The 15,569-nt window shown below is 55.0% G+C and overlaps 8 protein-coding genes across 8 annotated transcripts; 7 read left to right on the top strand and 1 right to left on the bottom strand.

Annotated features, from left to right (window-relative positions):
• The first annotated feature begins 315 nt into the window (after nucleotides 1-315).
• Nucleotides 316-1,828, top strand: BO80DRAFT_421574 (WD40 repeat domain-containing protein). Its single transcript, XM_025718635.1, has 2 exons — nucleotides 316-717; nucleotides 771-1,828. The coding sequence occupies exons 1-2, from the start codon at nucleotides 359-361 to the stop codon at nucleotides 1,663-1,665; spliced, it is 1,254 nt and encodes a 417-aa protein (XP_025579251.1). The 5' UTR covers nucleotides 316-358; the 3' UTR covers nucleotides 1,666-1,828.
• A 344-nt stretch (nucleotides 1,829-2,172) lies between these two features.
• On the top strand, nucleotides 2,173-3,341 carry BO80DRAFT_345953 (maleylacetate reductase; the record flags this gene model as incomplete). The annotated part of the gene is made up of 2 exons (XM_025715345.1): nucleotides 2,173-2,698; nucleotides 2,794-3,341. 2 exons carry the CDS (start codon nucleotides 2,173-2,175, stop codon nucleotides 3,339-3,341), a joined length of 1,074 nt encoding a protein of 357 aa, XP_025579252.1.
• A 247-nt stretch (nucleotides 3,342-3,588) lies between these two features.
• Nucleotides 3,589-5,598, top strand: BO80DRAFT_421576 (2-(3-amino-3-carboxypropyl)histidine synthase subunit 1/2). Its single transcript, XM_025718636.1, has one exon. It carries the CDS (start codon nucleotides 3,690-3,692, stop codon nucleotides 5,346-5,348), a length of 1,659 nt encoding a protein of 552 aa, XP_025579253.1. The 5' UTR covers nucleotides 3,589-3,689; the 3' UTR covers nucleotides 5,349-5,598.
• Nucleotides 5,599-5,771: 173 nt separating this feature from the next.
• On the top strand, nucleotides 5,772-8,916 carry BO80DRAFT_421577 (uncharacterized protein). The gene has a single exon (XM_025718637.1). It carries the CDS (start codon nucleotides 6,055-6,057, stop codon nucleotides 8,611-8,613), a length of 2,559 nt encoding a protein of 852 aa, XP_025579254.1. The 5' UTR covers nucleotides 5,772-6,054; the 3' UTR covers nucleotides 8,614-8,916.
• Nucleotides 8,917-8,990: 74 nt separating this feature from the next.
• Nucleotides 8,991-10,166, top strand: BO80DRAFT_421578 (NudC domain-containing protein). The gene is made up of 3 exons (XM_025718638.1): nucleotides 8,991-9,243; nucleotides 9,339-9,660; nucleotides 9,747-10,166. Exons 1-3 carry the CDS (start codon nucleotides 9,007-9,009, stop codon nucleotides 9,776-9,778), a joined length of 591 nt encoding a protein of 196 aa, XP_025579255.1. The 5' UTR covers nucleotides 8,991-9,006; the 3' UTR covers nucleotides 9,779-10,166.
• A 290-nt stretch (nucleotides 10,167-10,456) lies between these two features.
• Nucleotides 10,457-11,865, top strand: BO80DRAFT_373180 (Zn(II)2Cys6 transcription factor domain-containing protein). The gene is made up of 3 exons (XM_025716553.1): nucleotides 10,457-10,622; nucleotides 10,667-10,966; nucleotides 11,015-11,865. Exons 1-3 carry the CDS (start codon nucleotides 10,515-10,517, stop codon nucleotides 11,801-11,803), a joined length of 1,197 nt encoding a protein of 398 aa, XP_025579256.1. The 5' UTR covers nucleotides 10,457-10,514; the 3' UTR covers nucleotides 11,804-11,865.
• Nucleotides 11,866-12,001: 136 nt separating this feature from the next.
• On the top strand, nucleotides 12,002-13,422 carry BO80DRAFT_169838 (uncharacterized protein). The gene has a single exon (XM_025713932.1). It carries the CDS (start codon nucleotides 12,229-12,231, stop codon nucleotides 13,030-13,032), a length of 804 nt encoding a protein of 267 aa, XP_025579257.1. The 5' UTR covers nucleotides 12,002-12,228; the 3' UTR covers nucleotides 13,033-13,422.
• A 26-nt stretch (nucleotides 13,423-13,448) lies between these two features.
• On the bottom strand, nucleotides 13,449-14,682 carry BO80DRAFT_499179 (A4/G1 family peptidase; the record flags this gene model as incomplete). The annotated part of the gene is made up of 2 exons (XM_025724175.1): nucleotides 13,694-14,682; nucleotides 13,449-13,454 (listed from the first exon to the last, which is right to left on the bottom strand). The coding sequence occupies exons 1-2, from the start codon at nucleotides 14,612-14,614 to the stop codon at nucleotides 13,449-13,451; spliced, it is 927 nt and encodes a 308-aa protein (XP_025579258.1). The 5' UTR covers nucleotides 14,615-14,682.
• Nucleotides 14,683-15,569: the final 887 nt, after the last annotated feature.

Consider the following 15,569-nt stretch of genomic DNA (forward strand, 5'->3'; position numbering starts at 1 on the left):
GGCAGGTTCCTGAAAGGGATGGATGTACATAGTCCGAAAAGTGGCACTGGTTGCGTATCAGGTCATTTCATTCGTTGAAGTTTGATGGATGCAGATCGTTTGTGTTATTTGCTTTTCTGTTTGAAATTTATGCTTTTCAATTGACCTTCGTTTCTCACATGTATTGAGTTTGAGTCAAGTTATCAAACCGTTGGTTGCTTATGCTTGATTCTAATCCCGAAGCAACCCCGTAATACCGAACCGGAAGATTAATCGGCCCGACCCCTCCGAGACTGACCGGCTCCGCCTGAAGCTGCAAGCTCCGCCAGCCAAAAACTGTCGCATTAATTTCCCTCGTGCAATTGCCCAATTTCTCGCTATGTTCGACACAGTTTGTACCCTTCCGCTATCTGCGGACCTCTTCTCACAGGCCCTTCACCCGAAGGAGTCTGTCGTGTCCGTGGGCCTCGCCACCGGTCATGTCCAAACGTTCCGACTTCCCACCGACGAAGCGGCCAGCGATGACGACGAGACGTCGAATTCGTCATCCCGCAATGGCAGAGGACACATTGATACGATGTGGAGGACGAGACGTCATAAGGGGAGCTGCCGGTGCTTGACATTTGGAATTGACGGCGAGACGCTCTACTCTGCCGGCACGGACGGTTTGGTCAAGGCCGCAAAGGCGGAGACGGGTGTCGTTGAGAACAAAATTGCCATTCCTACGGCAAAGGATGGGTAGGCCGTACTCTTAGGACTGGGTTGGAGGGGCCAATTGCTCACTTTGCTAGATCTGTCGACGCCCCCACTATCATTCACGCTCTCTCCCCTCAGACCCTCCTTCTTGCGACCGACTCCAGCGCCCTCCACCTTTACGATCTCCGCACACCTTTCTCCAAGGTTTCCGCGAAACCCCAACAGTCGCATCATCCCCACGATGACTATGTTTCGTCGCTTACCCCTCTACCAGCCTCCGATACCAGCACGTCGGGATTCAGCAAGCAATGGGTGACGACGGGCGGAACCACCCTCGCCGTTACGGATCTTCGCCGGGGTGTGCTTGTCCGCAGTGAGGACCAGGAAGAGGAGCTCATCAGCTCGGTGTACATTGGCGGACTGGCGGCTACTGGCACGAGTCGGGGAGAGAAGGTGCTTGTGGGTGGTTCTGGTGGTGTTCTCACGCTCTGGGAGAAGGGCGCATGGGATGACCAGGACGAGCGGATTTACGTGCAGCCCGGATCTGGCGGCGGAGAGTCCCTTGAAACCATGGCCGTTGTTCCGGATGAGTTGGGCAAGGGCAAGGTGGTCGCTGTGGGTCTGGGCAATGGCGGTGTCAAGTTCGTTCGCATAGGAGCCAACAAGGTCTTCTCGGAGGTTATGCATGACGAGACCGAGGGAGTGGTTGGTCTGGGCTTCGATGTCGAGGGCCGCATGGTCAGTGGTGGTGGTCAAACGGTGAAGGTCTGGCATGAAGCGGTCATCGGGGCCGATAAGTACGGGGCGATGCCCGGAGAGAAACGCATGTATGGCGACAGTGATGATAGCGATGATGATGATGACAGCGATGACGATTCCGATGACAGCGATGCTGGGGGCCGACAGGACAAGGCGCAGCCTAAGCGCAAGAAGACCAAAGCCAAGGGCAAGGGCGGACAGCACGTCATGGCTTTCCATGATTTGGATTAGTGATTTATTGATACCCTGAAAGGGAGGTTATGCATAGCATGGTGTCGGGAAAAAAGCAAGTGACATGAACCAATGTGGATAATAGTATTCTAGATAATCAGCTGTACCGTAATGATGCCTGCTCTAGGTTAATCTTGTTTCATGGTGCATTGATCCACTGGGAGGAATTATGGCCGCTCACTACTGAACCTCAATGTCTAATGCAACGACGTGAGAATGGTAAATCCAGGCAATTCGGATGTGTCCCCCGCCAACTGCCGAGCCCTCCACTTGGAGACCCACGGCAAAGGCCTTTGCCCCAATGGCTTCATGACGTGCCTCCGGAATGGTGGGGTGTGGGGGATTATTCATGATGATCAAGCTTCGTCGGCTGTTTGGCTGGGTGTTCCTGAGTCGATCTAGGCAATGCATATAACCGATCCTGTCCCTACTTCTATACTCTCATCTTCCCATCCATCCCATCCCATCCTCACCACCACGACCACCACGACCCTCACCATGACCACCATGAACTCCTTCGAATACAACTCCTCCCCCAGCCGCGTCCTCTTCGGCCCCGGCACCCTCTCCCAACTGCCCTCCGAACTCACCCGCCTGAACCTCAAATCTCCACTGGTCCTCTGCACCCCCCAACAAACCCACCAAGCCGAGAGCGTGAAAGCCATCCTCAATGGCCAAGTCGCGGGCATCTTCACCGAGGCGACCATGCACACGCCCACCCACATCACCGACAAGGCTCTCGAATACGCAACGGCCCAAAATGCAGACAGCGTGATCTCCATCGGCGGCGGCAGCACCATCGGTCTAGGGAAAGCGATTAGCATCCGCACCGGTCTCCCGCACATCTGTATCCCCACGACCTATGCGGGGAGTGAAATGACCCCCATCCTCGGGGAAACGGCGGATGGGTTGAAGAAGACGCGCTCCGATCCGAAGATTCTTCCCGGGACGGTTATCTATGATGTGGATTTGACCATGAGTTTGCCGGTGGCCATGAGTGCGACGAGTGGGGTTAATGCTATTGCGCATGCGGGTTGGTCCCCCTCCCCCTTCATCTTTCGCATTTACTCTGTGGATGGTCCTATACTTCATGACCAAGTCAAGATACAAGCTAATACATGGTGATAGTGGAAGCCCTCTACGCCCGCAACACCAACCCCATCATCAACCTCCTCGCGCTAGAAGGCACCAAAGCCCTCGCCACCTCCCTCCCCGAGCTCATCACCGACCCGACCTCCCAATCCGCGCGCTCCTCCGCCCAATACGGCGCCTGGCTGTGCGGCACCTGTCTCGGCAGCGTGGGCATGTCCATCCACCACAAACTCTGCCATACGCTCGGCGGAAGCTTCAACCTGCCCCACGCGGAGACGCACACGGCAGTCCTACCACACGCTCTCTCCTATAACGCGCCTCGGATTCCCGAGGCCATGAAGAAGTTGGCCGAGGTGCTGCCGGAGAGTAATGGGGATGCGATTCACGGGCTGAATGTGTTGTTGGGGAAGTTGCAGGTCAAACGCGGACTGAGGGAGTTTGGCATGAAGGAGGAGGATATTGATAAGGCGGCGGATATTGCGGTCGCGAATCCGTATTGGAATCCCAGAGAGATTGAACGGGAGCCCATTCGGGAGTTGATTCGGAGGGTGTGGGCGGGGGAGCCTGCCCGGGCGGATTTGTAGACTGCTTCTTTACTAGAGTCTGTAAATAGAGGTTTGTTAGTGTGTGGTTGTCAATACAATAGATTCTCCCTATACACTACCCCCAATAATGCCTCTCATGTACAATATCGAGTAGATAAACATGGCACGACACTCATAGTAATCACCACTCACGATTGGCTCACGAATCCATGGCGGGGTTCCAAAGTGGGGTGCGGTGCGGCTTTCTTGCCCGCCGATTTCCTACACTGCAGCCCAAAATTTGCATCCTCCCACTTTCCCCTCCCCTCACATCAACCCTCCCAAGTGCCAATTACCCACAACCTAAACATACACACCCACACCCAACTCTACAATATCCGTCTCACAATGGGCACAACAATGGAAGCCGCCCCCGTCCTCTCGACGCCCGACGACCGAATCCTCGAATCGACCGACCCCATCACGCCCCACGACTCGAACCGTGCTCTCTCCGACGAAGAATTCGCCATCACTTATGATATCGAACGCACGTTAAAGGAGATCCGTCAGGCGCGGTATAAGCGTATCGCGCTGCAATTTCCGGATGAGATGCTCCCGGATGCGCCGAGGGTGTTTCAGCTTTTGAGTCGTGGGTTGGATTTGGATATAAGGGGTGGGAAGAATGGAGGCGTGGAGGAGGTGGTTGAGGAAGTAGCTCAGTTGAAGGTGGATGAAAAGGAACCGGCGCCAAGGTTGTATATCCTGGCGGATACGTCCTACGGAACATGTTGTGTGGATGAGGTGGCGGCGGAACATGTGGATGCGGATGTGGTGGTGCATTATGGTCGGTCGTGTTTGTCGCCTACTGCGCGGTTACCCGTCATCTATGTGTTTACGCACAAGTCTCTGGCGCTGGAGAAGGTGGTGAGTGCCTTTAAGGAGACGTATCCGGATCGCGCCAGTAAGGTGATTCTGGCGGCGGATGTCACCTACTGTGATCATGTCCCGGAGGTGTATGCGCGGTTGGTGGAGGAGGGTTATACGAATCTGTTTGCGACGGAGGTGCTGCATAATCCCTCGTCGGCGATTCCTAATCGGACGGTTCCTGTGTCTGTGCAGGAGAAGCCGGAGGGGTTGTCCGAGTGGCAGCTTTTTCACATTTCCGATCCGCCGACGGCCCTGCTCCTCACCCTTGCGTCTCGCGTGGCGGCTATCTACATTTATCCTACGGACGCGACGGGCGACTCTGTCAAGCCCTTGGCCGCGTCTACTACGGCGACCTTGCGTCGTCGCTATGCCCTCTTGACGTCCCTGAATACCGCTCCGATCTTTGGCATCCTGGTCAACACGCTGAGTGTGAAGAACTACTTGCATATTGTGGACCATGTTCGGGAGCGGATTGCGGCGGCCGGGAAGAAGAGTTATCTGTTTGTGGTGGGCAAGTTGAATGCTGCCAAGGTCGCCAATTTCAGCGAGATTGAGGGCTGGGTGATGATCGGGTGCTGGGAAAGCTCCCTGGTCGACAGCAGGGATTTCTGGAAGCCGATCATCACGCCGTCGGAGTTGGAGCTGGCGCTTCAAGGGGACGCGGAGCGGGTCTGGACGGGAGCCTGGCAGAGTGACTTTCAGAGCGTCCTGGATCGGTCAGCCGCCGAGGCCCAGGACACCACGGCAAACGGGGAGACAGGAGAAGAGGACGATATGTCGGAACCCGAGTCCGCACCGCCAGAGTTCGACCTGCGCACTGGCCGGTATGTTTCGCATTCTCGGCCCATGCGGAACGCTGCACCCCGCGTTTCTGCTTCAGAAGATGCCGCCTCATCTGCTGGTGGGCCATCTGCAGCGCGGGCCCTCGCCAGACGAGCCAAAGGCGATGTGGCGATGATCGGCGGGACCTTTTCGCCGGGAGCGGAATTCTTGCGGTCGCAACGGACGTGGAAGGGGCTGGGAAGTGATTTTGATATCCAGTACGAGGACGAGGACGCGGCGGACAGCACACTGGTGGTGGAAGGGCGCAAGGGCATTGCAAGGGGATACACGGTGGGCGAGGCAATAAACCGACACTAGTTAGGCATCTCCTGGCGCAGGAAAAGGGAGAAGGGATTCATTCAGTGTTGGGCGACCGTTGGAGCAGGCAAAGCCGGTTGGCCGAACTAGTCGGGCAAACTAGTGGTTTCCTGCCCTACTGCGATATGGGCAGCGGGCAGAGGGAAAAGGTTCAATATTCAATAATCATCCGACGATCAATAGTCTCCCCACTGTTCTTAGAGGAAACCCAGAACCCACCGAGTATCCTCTCAACCCTAGGGATCATATGAATCATATGAATCATGGATCATGAATCAAATAAGGATCTCCTGGTCATCCGTAAGAAATCTGCTGATGGCTCCCAACGGAGGGCCAAGGCGACCTATCACATGATTGCCGGCCGCCCGTTGGATTTTTGTGCCAATCCCCAAATCTGAGCTGAGTTGTCAAAGCCACCCTCCCCCATCCCCCATTCACCTTCCATCCCCATCCACTCCCCCCGGTGTTGTCATCACTCCCTCTCGCTCCCTTGGATGGCCTCGCATGATGTCCAACCTTTGGGTGTAAACGCCCTCCTTGCGCACGCTCTCCTGTCCTTTTCTTTATGATGTGCGGCCTCTCCCGCATTCTCCGCTGTGCTCGCGATCCCGCGTCACTCTGACCTCTCACTGCCTCGCTGGAGGTGATCACCAAGGCTGCTGTTGCTGAAGAAGACCAGGAAGGCTCCCGTAATCCGATCTCGACCATGTCATCCATGCCTTATCCCCCGGCAGCGCCCGCCCTGGCCCGATCGGAGCCGGGGTCGATTCTGGCCGGCAAGCCCAGCGGAGTCCCGCAAGACCTGGTGGAATCCGCTCTGGAACAGTCGGTCCTCCCAGCCCAGCATGCTCTCTCGACCTTTGAACTCGTCGTCACCACCAATGCCCCCATCCTCGAATCCCTTCTGCTGCAGACTCCCACCGATACCATTCTGAAACTCTACCACACCTCCCGCTACCTCCGCTCGTTTCTCCGCTCTTATCCGACCGCATGGAAGTACCTGTCGTTCCGACTGTTGTATCCCTCCGGCACACCCCCGCCCCTCCGCGTCATCCTCACCGGATCTGCCGAGGCGGTTATCCCGCGCCAGTCGCGCCCGTACGCGCTCGACCAGCTGTTGATGAACGTGGTGATTCCGTTCAGTCCGTGCTTGCGCAGTTTGGAGTTGGATAACACGGCTGTTTCGGGGCAGATCTTGATCTCGACGGTGCTACATTCTCGACGAGAGGCCTTGGAGCACCTCTCCGTTCGAGGATGCAAGAATGTCTCGTTAAAGTACCACATCATCCCGTATCTGACCATGTTTGGCCTCCAGTACGATGTCAACATGGAGCAGAATATCGGCAGCTCTCCCGCTACGAAGCACCTGGCACTGAAGAGTCTCTACACGTATCGATGTCGACATCATCGACGACGACCGTATCTGACTTCCTCGCTGTCGAGAAAAGACTCCGACTCGGAACCGACTCATGAGCTCGTGAATCTCTGCCACAAGCTGGGCATCTGGACGGATACGGCATGGTGCTCGACCCCGGCGGGGCGGTGCTTCCGGAGACGGGGCTACGTGTCGATGCGGGTTCCGCAGGGCTCCGCCGAGGTCTGGGTTGTCTTTGATCGGTTGTGGAGGTCGAAGAACTGGATCGGTCCGACCGACCCGACCAGCCGCCCGGCTCAACGGGATGCGAAGCTGTGGGAACACAGCGAGACGGGCTACGACGGCGAAGCTCTGGGGACGGGCGAGGGACGAGACCATGGGGAAGGGAAGATGCTCCCGGCCCATCTGCGTCGGAGCCATACCCAGTTTACTGAGAACATCCGTTGCGATAACTGCTGCGAGATGATCTCGGAGCGGTGCGAGCAATGTAGTATCCTGATGCACTGTGTCGGGTGTCGAAAGACCCTGTGTGCGAGCTGCGCTTATGAACGGCCCTATCTGCACTGCCAGTCCCGGTCGGACTCGTCTTCGGATGCCAGTCCCTTCTGGTGGGCGCCTGGCGCTACCATGTCGCCCTGTTCGATGCAAGACCCGGTCGAACACACGGAGACTACGATACCGAATAGTTCCGCCCCCTCCTATCCGGCCCTTACGTTCCATTGGTGCTGCACGGAGCCCATCTTCTCGGGCGGTGGTGGCATCAGTATTGGCACGCCGAACCGCGATGTGGACCAAGTGCGAGCCGTGCCTCTGCCCCGCGGACAGGGTTGGGAGGACCTGGAGTACTCGGCGCAGGAATGGAGCAAGACGTTCCCGCGAGACGCCTATGGAGACCCGCGCAAGCCCGACTACACGCTGGAGACCGGCCATATTGCCATGATGCGGTGGTTGCTGGGCCCGCCCGACCGACAGCCCGCCGCGTGTCCCCGCAATCTGTGCCAGGACTGCTACGACACGCCGCAGTGGAAGGTGCACTGCAAGAGCTGCTCGAAACCGTTGTGCATTGAGCATGATCTGCGGGGCCTCCGCTTGCGAATCTGCGGGTATCGGGATCTGACTTCGGAAAAGATCGCGATTCAAAAGCACGCCGAGTCCGGCTCTCGCGGGTTTGCATCGCGGATGACCTACACGCATTCCGTGCCGGAATTTGAGCTGCCCTATCGGTCCCAGCGGATTATCGATTCGACCACGAGCAGTTTCACTGAAGACCACCACGACGGATTCGGTGAGGCGAGTAGCGCGGTGCATGACCGACCCACTCCGTTGCTCCATCGCCGCTCCCGCAGTCTCTCGATCTCCAACTCGAACCGCTCTCGCTCGTCCTCCTCCCCGTCTTCGGTGTACTGTGACTCGCCGTCGGAGCAGCCGAAATGGCAAGGATGCCAGTCGTTCTTCTGTCCGCAGTATCGGGCAATGGGCGACCAGCGCCAGCGATGTTCTAGCGTGCTCCGCGAATGCATCGGGTGCCAGGTGTACGTGTGTGAGGACTGCACATCGGTCTACCCGCCGTGCAACTGCTCGTACTGCGAAGTCAACTACCTGTGTCCGAACTGCCACAAGGTCCGGGAGCAGGACGGGACCTGCCGCCGGTCGGCAGAAGAAAAGGCCCGCCAGGAGCGCAAGTGGAAGGAGGACATGCGTCTACTAGAGGGGATTCTCGAGAACAAGCTGGCGAACGAGATGGCCGAATTCGCGGGACAGTTCTTCGACGTTGTTGAGGGGGTGGAACGCGGCGAAGTGATGCATATCGAAGAAGCGTCTGCATATCCGGATGGACTGGACGAGGCGGAGCTGTTGGCGGAGGAAACATTAACGGACAGTACTGAATGATGGTGGATGGATCTAGGGCGTCGGAAAAGGTGCGGTGGAGTTATTGTCTCGGTGGTATGCCATTTTGCAGATATTAAGATCACTACGGTGGTTGCCTAGTTGTTGCAGTTGCTTAGCGCTGGCGCTGGGTGTGTCTACTGGATGGACAGCTGTGATAGCCGATCTATTCTATGACTGAAATTGTTAGAGTATGCGTAGCTGTATGGAGCACATATGAAGTACTGAGTAAGATGAGTGGTAGCTCCGCTCCGCAGCCCCGCAACGCGGAAGCTTCCAGTTCAGTTCAGACCACCATTATTCTCCCACACCACTCATTCCAAACCGTACGCCCCTCTTACCATTCACTCCCCTCCTCCTCACTGAACCAATCTAATCTGAGTAAAGAGGAACACCATGTCCGAACAAGAACCCACCCCCGCCGAGCTTGCCCGCCGCGACGAGGAAGAAAAAGCCCGCAAGGCCCAAGAAGCCGCCGAACAAGCCCAGCTGCCGTACAAATGGACGCAAACGATCCGCGACGTGGACGTGACGATCCCGGTCGCTGCGAACCTGCGTGGTCGGGATCTGGATGTGCTTCTTACTAAGACGAAGATTCGTGTTGCGGTGAAGGGGCAGGATGCTGTGATTGAGGTGCCCCAATCCCCACTACCTCCTATGCCCACCTCCAATCTCCAGACACCATTCACATACGAAAAATGAGATGCTAATTAGAATTATGGCTCTAGGGCGAATACCCCCACCCCGTCCTCCCGGACGAATGTTCCTGGACCCTCGAATCCACCTCCCACCCCCCCGGCAAAGAAATCGTCATCCATCTGGACAAAGTCAACAAGGTAGAATGGTGGCCGCATGTGGTGGTCGGGGCGCCGAAAATCGACGTGAGCAAGATTACGCCGGAGTCGTCGTCGTTGAGTGATTTGGATGGCGAGACCCGTGCCATGGTTGAGAAGATGATGTATGATCAGAGACAGAAGGAGATGGGCGGGTTGACGAGTGATGAGCAGAAGAAGAGGGATATTTTGAGGAGGTTTCAGGCGGATCATCCTGGTTAGTATTTTTCTTTTTTTTTCTTTTTGGGGGGAGGGGGGGAGGGGGGCGGTTGGGTGAGTTGTGCTAATGGTGTGTGTGTGCAGAGATGGATTTCTCGAATGCGAAGATTGGTTAGGGTGAGGGTGTAGTGGTATGGAGTTATGATTATAAGTTGTTGCATACGCTTTCATTGTACTATGCTGTATCAGTCGTATCGGGGCTTTTGCTCTGTCTACGTCGGCAGTCCTTTGCACGGTCTTTAAGGCCTATTTTTGCAGCCGACCCTAGGTGAAAGCATTAGTGTCGTTGTTGATTGTAAGTGTCAGCAACAAGCATTAGCTTGGTATTAACTAGGTGTTTTGACCGTTGTGTCTTATAGATGCATGGTTGTGATGAGTGGAGCAATCATGGACTACTGATCCAGAGAGATGCAGGGTTGTTGCTTTGCTATCTTCTCACTTCAACTTTCCATCCATGCGCACAGTTTATAGTAATCATGGCTTACTGGTCAAAGTCATTTTGCGAACTGTTCATATCCTCGTTATGGTGCATCGTATCTGATGTTGTAGGTCAACCAGGCTGCCTCCACGCCCATGTAATCATACATTTAGCTTGGACATGCCGCAGCTTTCAAACCCAGCTATCTATTGATTGGTATAGCTGAGAAAAGGTCATTGTTCAGGGTATGGAACTGACTCCATAAGGAGTGATGGATGCGGTCCGAATACGAGTTTCCGTAATAGGACTAGTCTAGCCAGGTGGACTGACCACCATCTTATGGTCATCTCTTTATCCGATTCAAGCTAATCGGTATATCGCTGTGGGTCAGATGTGGCACCTGTCCATGGTATCGCAACTAGGGGGCTGGCACCATGCAGAGCGTCCTCCAGCTGAATCCCCCCGAACGCACCTTTCATCCCCGCCGCGCGCACCGCAAGTCCCGTGCCGGCTGCCTCAAATGCAAGGAGCGCCGGGTCAAGGTATTTCCCTGGGCCTGCTCCTCTGCGCCTCTCTAACCGAATAGTGCGACGAGTCCAAACCCCACTGTCTGCGATGTCAGAAGCTCGGCTTCGACTGCACCTACGATGACGCCAAGCGCAGCGCTGTCGCCGTCTTCCTGACAAGTGCGCCGGATTCGAAAGCATACTGCATGTCAGTCGATGCGGTGACTAGGAAAATCAACCAAACCTTGAATCTAGATGCAAAGACCCCCCTGCCTGTCGTGGAGGCATTACATCACTTTCATGATCTGTCGAACCCGGCCTTCGGGCCGAAGCGCATGCAAGCTGCCATGCAGGCGAAAATCATCCAGCTCGGGTTTGATGTCAGTTCCACTTAGCTTAAGGTATTGTTCGCGTCGCTGACAGGCTAGTCACCTTTCCTCTTGCATACCATCATTGCGGCCGCTACCTCTCATATTCGGCATCTGGCTCCAGATAATCGCGGCTATGCTGTGTCGGAAATCTATCATTGGCAGCAGGCTATCAGCCAATACTCGCAGGAGATCACCACCATCGGCCGGCACAATACGGATAGTCTGATCTCCGCGTGCTTGCTGCTGACTGTCCGCTCTTTTGCTCTAGATGAGTATAATCCGCTTGGCTCGTTTGTTTTCTCGGATGATCCGGCATCTTTGAACTGGCTCTCCCTGCAGGCGGGGCTGCGCCATATTCTGGGGGCCACGGCACAATGGATCGATGGGAGCATGTGGTGGGAGATGTTTATGAATACTCGCGATCAATTTCTAGATATCTTTGATGATGAACGCCCGGGACGGGTGGCTATGGATTCGGAGCTGGCTGATCTTTGTGGTATTGAGGAGACGACGACCGCCGAGACGAATCCGTATCACGCGCCAGTGCGGATGTTGACCGGACTCATGTCACTAGAGCGGGGGATCAAGTACTTTGGTGCATACACTGGCTTCATGGGTCGATTATTGCCCGAGTTCTTTGAGAAACTGATGCAAAAAGATCCGCCGGCTCTGATACTTCTAAGCTGGTGGCTGGGATTGATGCATGGGACGGGCATGTGGTGGGTGCAGACGCGCGCAAAATCGGAGATTACAGCCATCTGCTGGTACCTGGGGAATGAGGAGCACTTGGTCAAGTTTCTAAGGTTTCCGTCCGAGTGTGTGGAGGATATCACGTTCATAGAATGATTCCTATTATTGTGCTCCGTACTGTGTACTCCGTCCTCCATACTCGGTGAAATCAAAGAATCTATCTTATCGATCGATGACGACGCTTATCGATAGGCGGAGGCTGAGTGGGGCTCCACCAATCAGCGATGCGGGGAATGTCGATGCCTGGATGTTGAGGCGTAAGACTGAGCCTGGTTCATTTCTCTCTTCCATTCTCATTCTTATTCTTATTCTTATTCCATTCTCTTTGAACTACGAAAGACACGTATTCCAGACGCCATTGTGGTGTACCTTCTCCACCTCCTCCACCACCATCAATCCGGCCTCTATCATCATCAACTTTCTCCACCACCACCACACAAGGCAACATCTCACATCTCACCTCACCACCACCAACAAAACACCACCACCTCCTCCAAATCTACAACAGTCGAAACACGAAAATGCCCCTCCTCACCACCCTCCTCACAACCTTCTGTTCCTGCTGCGGCCCCCCAAAACCACCCCCCAAAACTCACCACCACCACCACACCAACCACCCACCTCCACCCTTCCCCTTCTCCCCCTCGACAACCTCCCTCTCCTTCCCCTCTCCATACCCATACGACGCAACCCACCCAACGACAGACACAGACACCTACACAACCCCACCTTTACCAGCCTACACGCCCCGCCCCCACAGCATCCACGAAAAGACCCTCGCGCTGCATCTTCGTGATGCACCAATCTCTTCCTCCACCACCACTACCTATAACTACAACGATGAAAAAGCCCCTCTATCTGAGCAACAACCCCAAGACCAACAAGGACAAGAACAAGGGGAAAGGCAACTAGGGGCATCAGCCGACGACGCATCCTCGGAAATCTCCTTCCCGAGTACGCGGAGTTATGGGAATACGTCCACTGCGACGAGGGAGACGCCGCCGCCGCCGTATTCGCCGAGGAGTAGGGGTAGTTGGAGGGGAAGTTGGAGGGGGGCGGAGTCGCCGGTACCGTCGTTGGTTATGTCTAGTGCGAGTGGGAGTGAGGTGGAGTCGGAGTCGGTGGGGAGTGAGAGGGGAAGTGAGAATGGGTTTAGTGGGGGAATGGAGGAGGGTGAGAGGGATAGGGATGAGATGGTGAGAATTGCAGCGCCGAGAGCGGTATTCTTTCCTACGGGGAGGGTGATGAGGTGGGATGGGGAGGGGAGTGTGGATGGGGATGGGGATGATTTGTATGGTGGGAGGAGGGAGTGGGAGGGGAGGTGAATCTCTCTTTCTCGTTCTCTAGATTTGGTTTTGGTGTATGAGTGGATGAAGGGGGTTGGTTTATCTTGTTTGGGATTGCTGGGATGGAGTTTGTTTGATTCTACTGGGTGGATGTTTATCGAGGGTATGGTATGGTATATTGGTCTGGGATGGTGGTAGATATACACACGGTAAGACGCCTTATTGGGCTTAATACGAATCGGGTTGAGACAGGAGTTATACATATGTGATAAACTTTCAATTATCAAATTATGACTATGGATGTATACTATGATGATACCTTTCATATTCTATCTCTACTTGATCTGGTGCTATGAATGTGAATAGTACATCTAATCTTCATCACCCTATTCATGGATATACCTACTTAGCAAGCAAGTACATTTATCTGAGCCTAATCAGATGACATTTCAATACTAATACTATAGGGCATTCGTAGAGTGGAAGTTCTACTTCCGTTAAAGAATGGTAATGCTATAAACAATCCAATCCACTCATCAACACCGGGTTGATCCATCTACCTATATACTAATCTCACAAGTAAAAATACACATCAAGTATCTCCCACCACACCACTCCAACTCCCACCCAAGTAGGGAGGTATCCAAGTAGGGAGGTATCAAGAACTCTCAAACGTAACCTTCAACTCCGAACTACTCACAATCTCCGGCGCCGCCTGAACATGATCACTCGTACTATCCTCAACAGCATACAACTCCGCCCCATCCAAGTTAACCGTCCTCCCCCCCGCCTTGGCCACACAGCCCGTAAAAACCGCCTCCCCAAAATCAATCAACGTCAGACCATCCCCATCAACCGCCAAATCCTCGAGAATCCACTCCGCCGTCTGTCCCACCAACGTCGCGGACGTGGACGGCGCCGTCGCAGTCGCAGTGACATTCTTGCCCGTGGTCAGATTCTCGAGAATCGCCACGCCCTCGCTGCTAGAAAGTGATTCCACGCTCGCGACAATCACGTCCCCGATGTTGAAGTCCATGTCGAAGCTGACTGTGTCGGCGGGGTACCATTCGTACCAGCCTAGGAAACTTGTTTCGCCGTTTTCGACGTAGATGTCGACCCCGGCTTGCCAGATTTGGTTCTGGCCTGTGGCGCCGTCGATCCCGACCCAGAAGGAGGCGGATTGGGTGTCTGATGAGGAGGCCGCCGTGGGGGTCACCGAGGGGAGGGTGAATGTTGCGGCGACGTAGCTAAAGGTGGCTGTGCCGGAGGTTTCTTGTACCGCGCCGGCCCAGTTCTCGTTTACGTAGTAGTCTGAGGACGAGGAGGAGCTGCTGTGGCTGATGCTGGAGGTTACGGCGGGGGCCACTTGGCTGGTGGTGCTGGTGCTGGTGCTGGTGCTGGTGGGTTGGGCTTGGGATTGGCCTTGGTTTTGGTTCTGGTTGAAGCCGCCGAAGCTGGGCTGGGCTTGGCCCTGTCCGTAGCCTTGGTTGGCGTTGGGAGCACCGGGGAAGGTATCCTGGGAGCTGCCACTGCGGGATTCGCTGATCTTGTGGCCGTGAGGACCGGCCAGAGCGGGGGCAGCCAGGAGGGCAGTCAAAGCCAGAGTAGAGGTGAACTTCATGGTGGTGGTGGTGAGACAAAAGAAAGGTCAAAAGAATGAATGAGCACTGCTCGAGTGGGAGAAGAGTGATTAACAGATACCTGATCTGGATGATGGAAGAAAATAATAAGATACATGGGTAGGTTTTATATGTGTTGGTATGATGGAGGGTGTTCCAGACCTGAAACATAGGGCGGGAATAGTGGAGTCACGGAGATTGACGTTTGTAGTAGATGGATCCCGGCGTTTCAGGGGCATTAGACACACTGATTGGGCAATGATAGTCGCGATCCATAGCGCCTCCGGTATAGCTTAATGGCAGAAAGCTCAAAGGATCGGACGGCGGTTGCCTGTTCAGTGTTCAGCCAGGCGTGGAGAGTGCTCCACCGGGTCGGGATGGACGAGAATGGCATGAGGTGAATCAGGGGCAGCAGGATGCCAGAAACAATGCCTCCTGGTGCATTGGCAGATGTGCTATCATCTACGGGCTGTAGATGATCCATCTGGTCCAGACAATATGGTGTCAGATATGTGCTTAATGAGGGCTGGAATGGGGCCCCTTCATCAGTGCAGGTCTACATCGAACGCATGAAGCATTGCGTGCATTGCTCAGGGAAGGTTACCAGTCTGACATGTCAAGTCATTTCTCTGTATTTCAGCACACAATAAGTCCATGCCATGCCCTGTTAACCTCATCATGGAGGCTTGTAGCAGCACCTGTAGCCGCCTCAACAGAAGCGGGTCCACCGACGGTAAGCTTTCTGAGATGAGCTGGTCCAAGGCGTAATGCTAAATCCCTTCTTTTGTCACGCCATCTTGGAATCTGATTAACTCCTGGTGGACCTCAATGCCGGCCACTCGAGCTGAATGAATCCGAGGTAGCTGAGATTTACTGACACAGGTTGATAGGAAGCCAGAACTGGCAGGAACCATAGCAGTCAACAGCTTCTGGAGGCATCAACTGAGGTCAACTGGC

Source organism: Aspergillus ibericus (genome assembly GCF_003184845.1).
Source record: "Aspergillus ibericus CBS 121593 unplaced genomic scaffold BO80scaffold_4, whole genome shotgun sequence".
NCBI lineage: Eukaryota > Fungi > Ascomycota > Eurotiomycetes > Eurotiales > Aspergillaceae > Aspergillus > Aspergillus ibericus.

Coding starts and splice junctions, on each gene's coding strand:
- BO80DRAFT_421577 (XM_025718637.1), top strand. CDS start 6,055: ATGTCATCCATGCCTTATCCCCCGGCAGCGCCCGCCCTGGCCCGATCG.
- BO80DRAFT_373180 (XM_025716553.1), top strand. CDS start 10,515: ATGCAGAGCGTCCTCCAGCTGAATCCCCCCGAACGCACCTTTCATCCC. Junction 10,623..10,666: donor GCAAGGAGCGCCGGGTCAAG/GTATTTCCCTGG, acceptor CTAACCGAATAG/TGCGACGAGTCCAAACCCCA. Junction 10,967..11,014: donor TCATCCAGCTCGGGTTTGAT/GTCAGTTCCACT, acceptor CTGACAGGCTAG/TCACCTTTCCTCTTGCATAC.
- BO80DRAFT_169838 (XM_025713932.1), top strand. CDS start 12,229: ATGCCCCTCCTCACCACCCTCCTCACAACCTTCTGTTCCTGCTGCGGC.
- BO80DRAFT_421578 (XM_025718638.1), top strand. CDS start 9,007: ATGTCCGAACAAGAACCCACCCCCGCCGAGCTTGCCCGCCGCGACGAG. Junction 9,244..9,338: donor GGCAGGATGCTGTGATTGAG/GTGCCCCAATCC, acceptor TTATGGCTCTAG/GGCGAATACCCCCACCCCGT. Junction 9,661..9,746: donor GTTTCAGGCGGATCATCCTG/GTTAGTATTTTT, acceptor GTGTGTGTGCAG/AGATGGATTTCTCGAATGCG.
- BO80DRAFT_421574 (XM_025718635.1), top strand. CDS start 359: ATGTTCGACACAGTTTGTACCCTTCCGCTATCTGCGGACCTCTTCTCA. Junction 718..770: donor ATTCCTACGGCAAAGGATGG/GTAGGCCGTACT, acceptor TCACTTTGCTAG/ATCTGTCGACGCCCCCACTA.
- BO80DRAFT_421576 (XM_025718636.1), top strand. CDS start 3,690: ATGGGCACAACAATGGAAGCCGCCCCCGTCCTCTCGACGCCCGACGAC.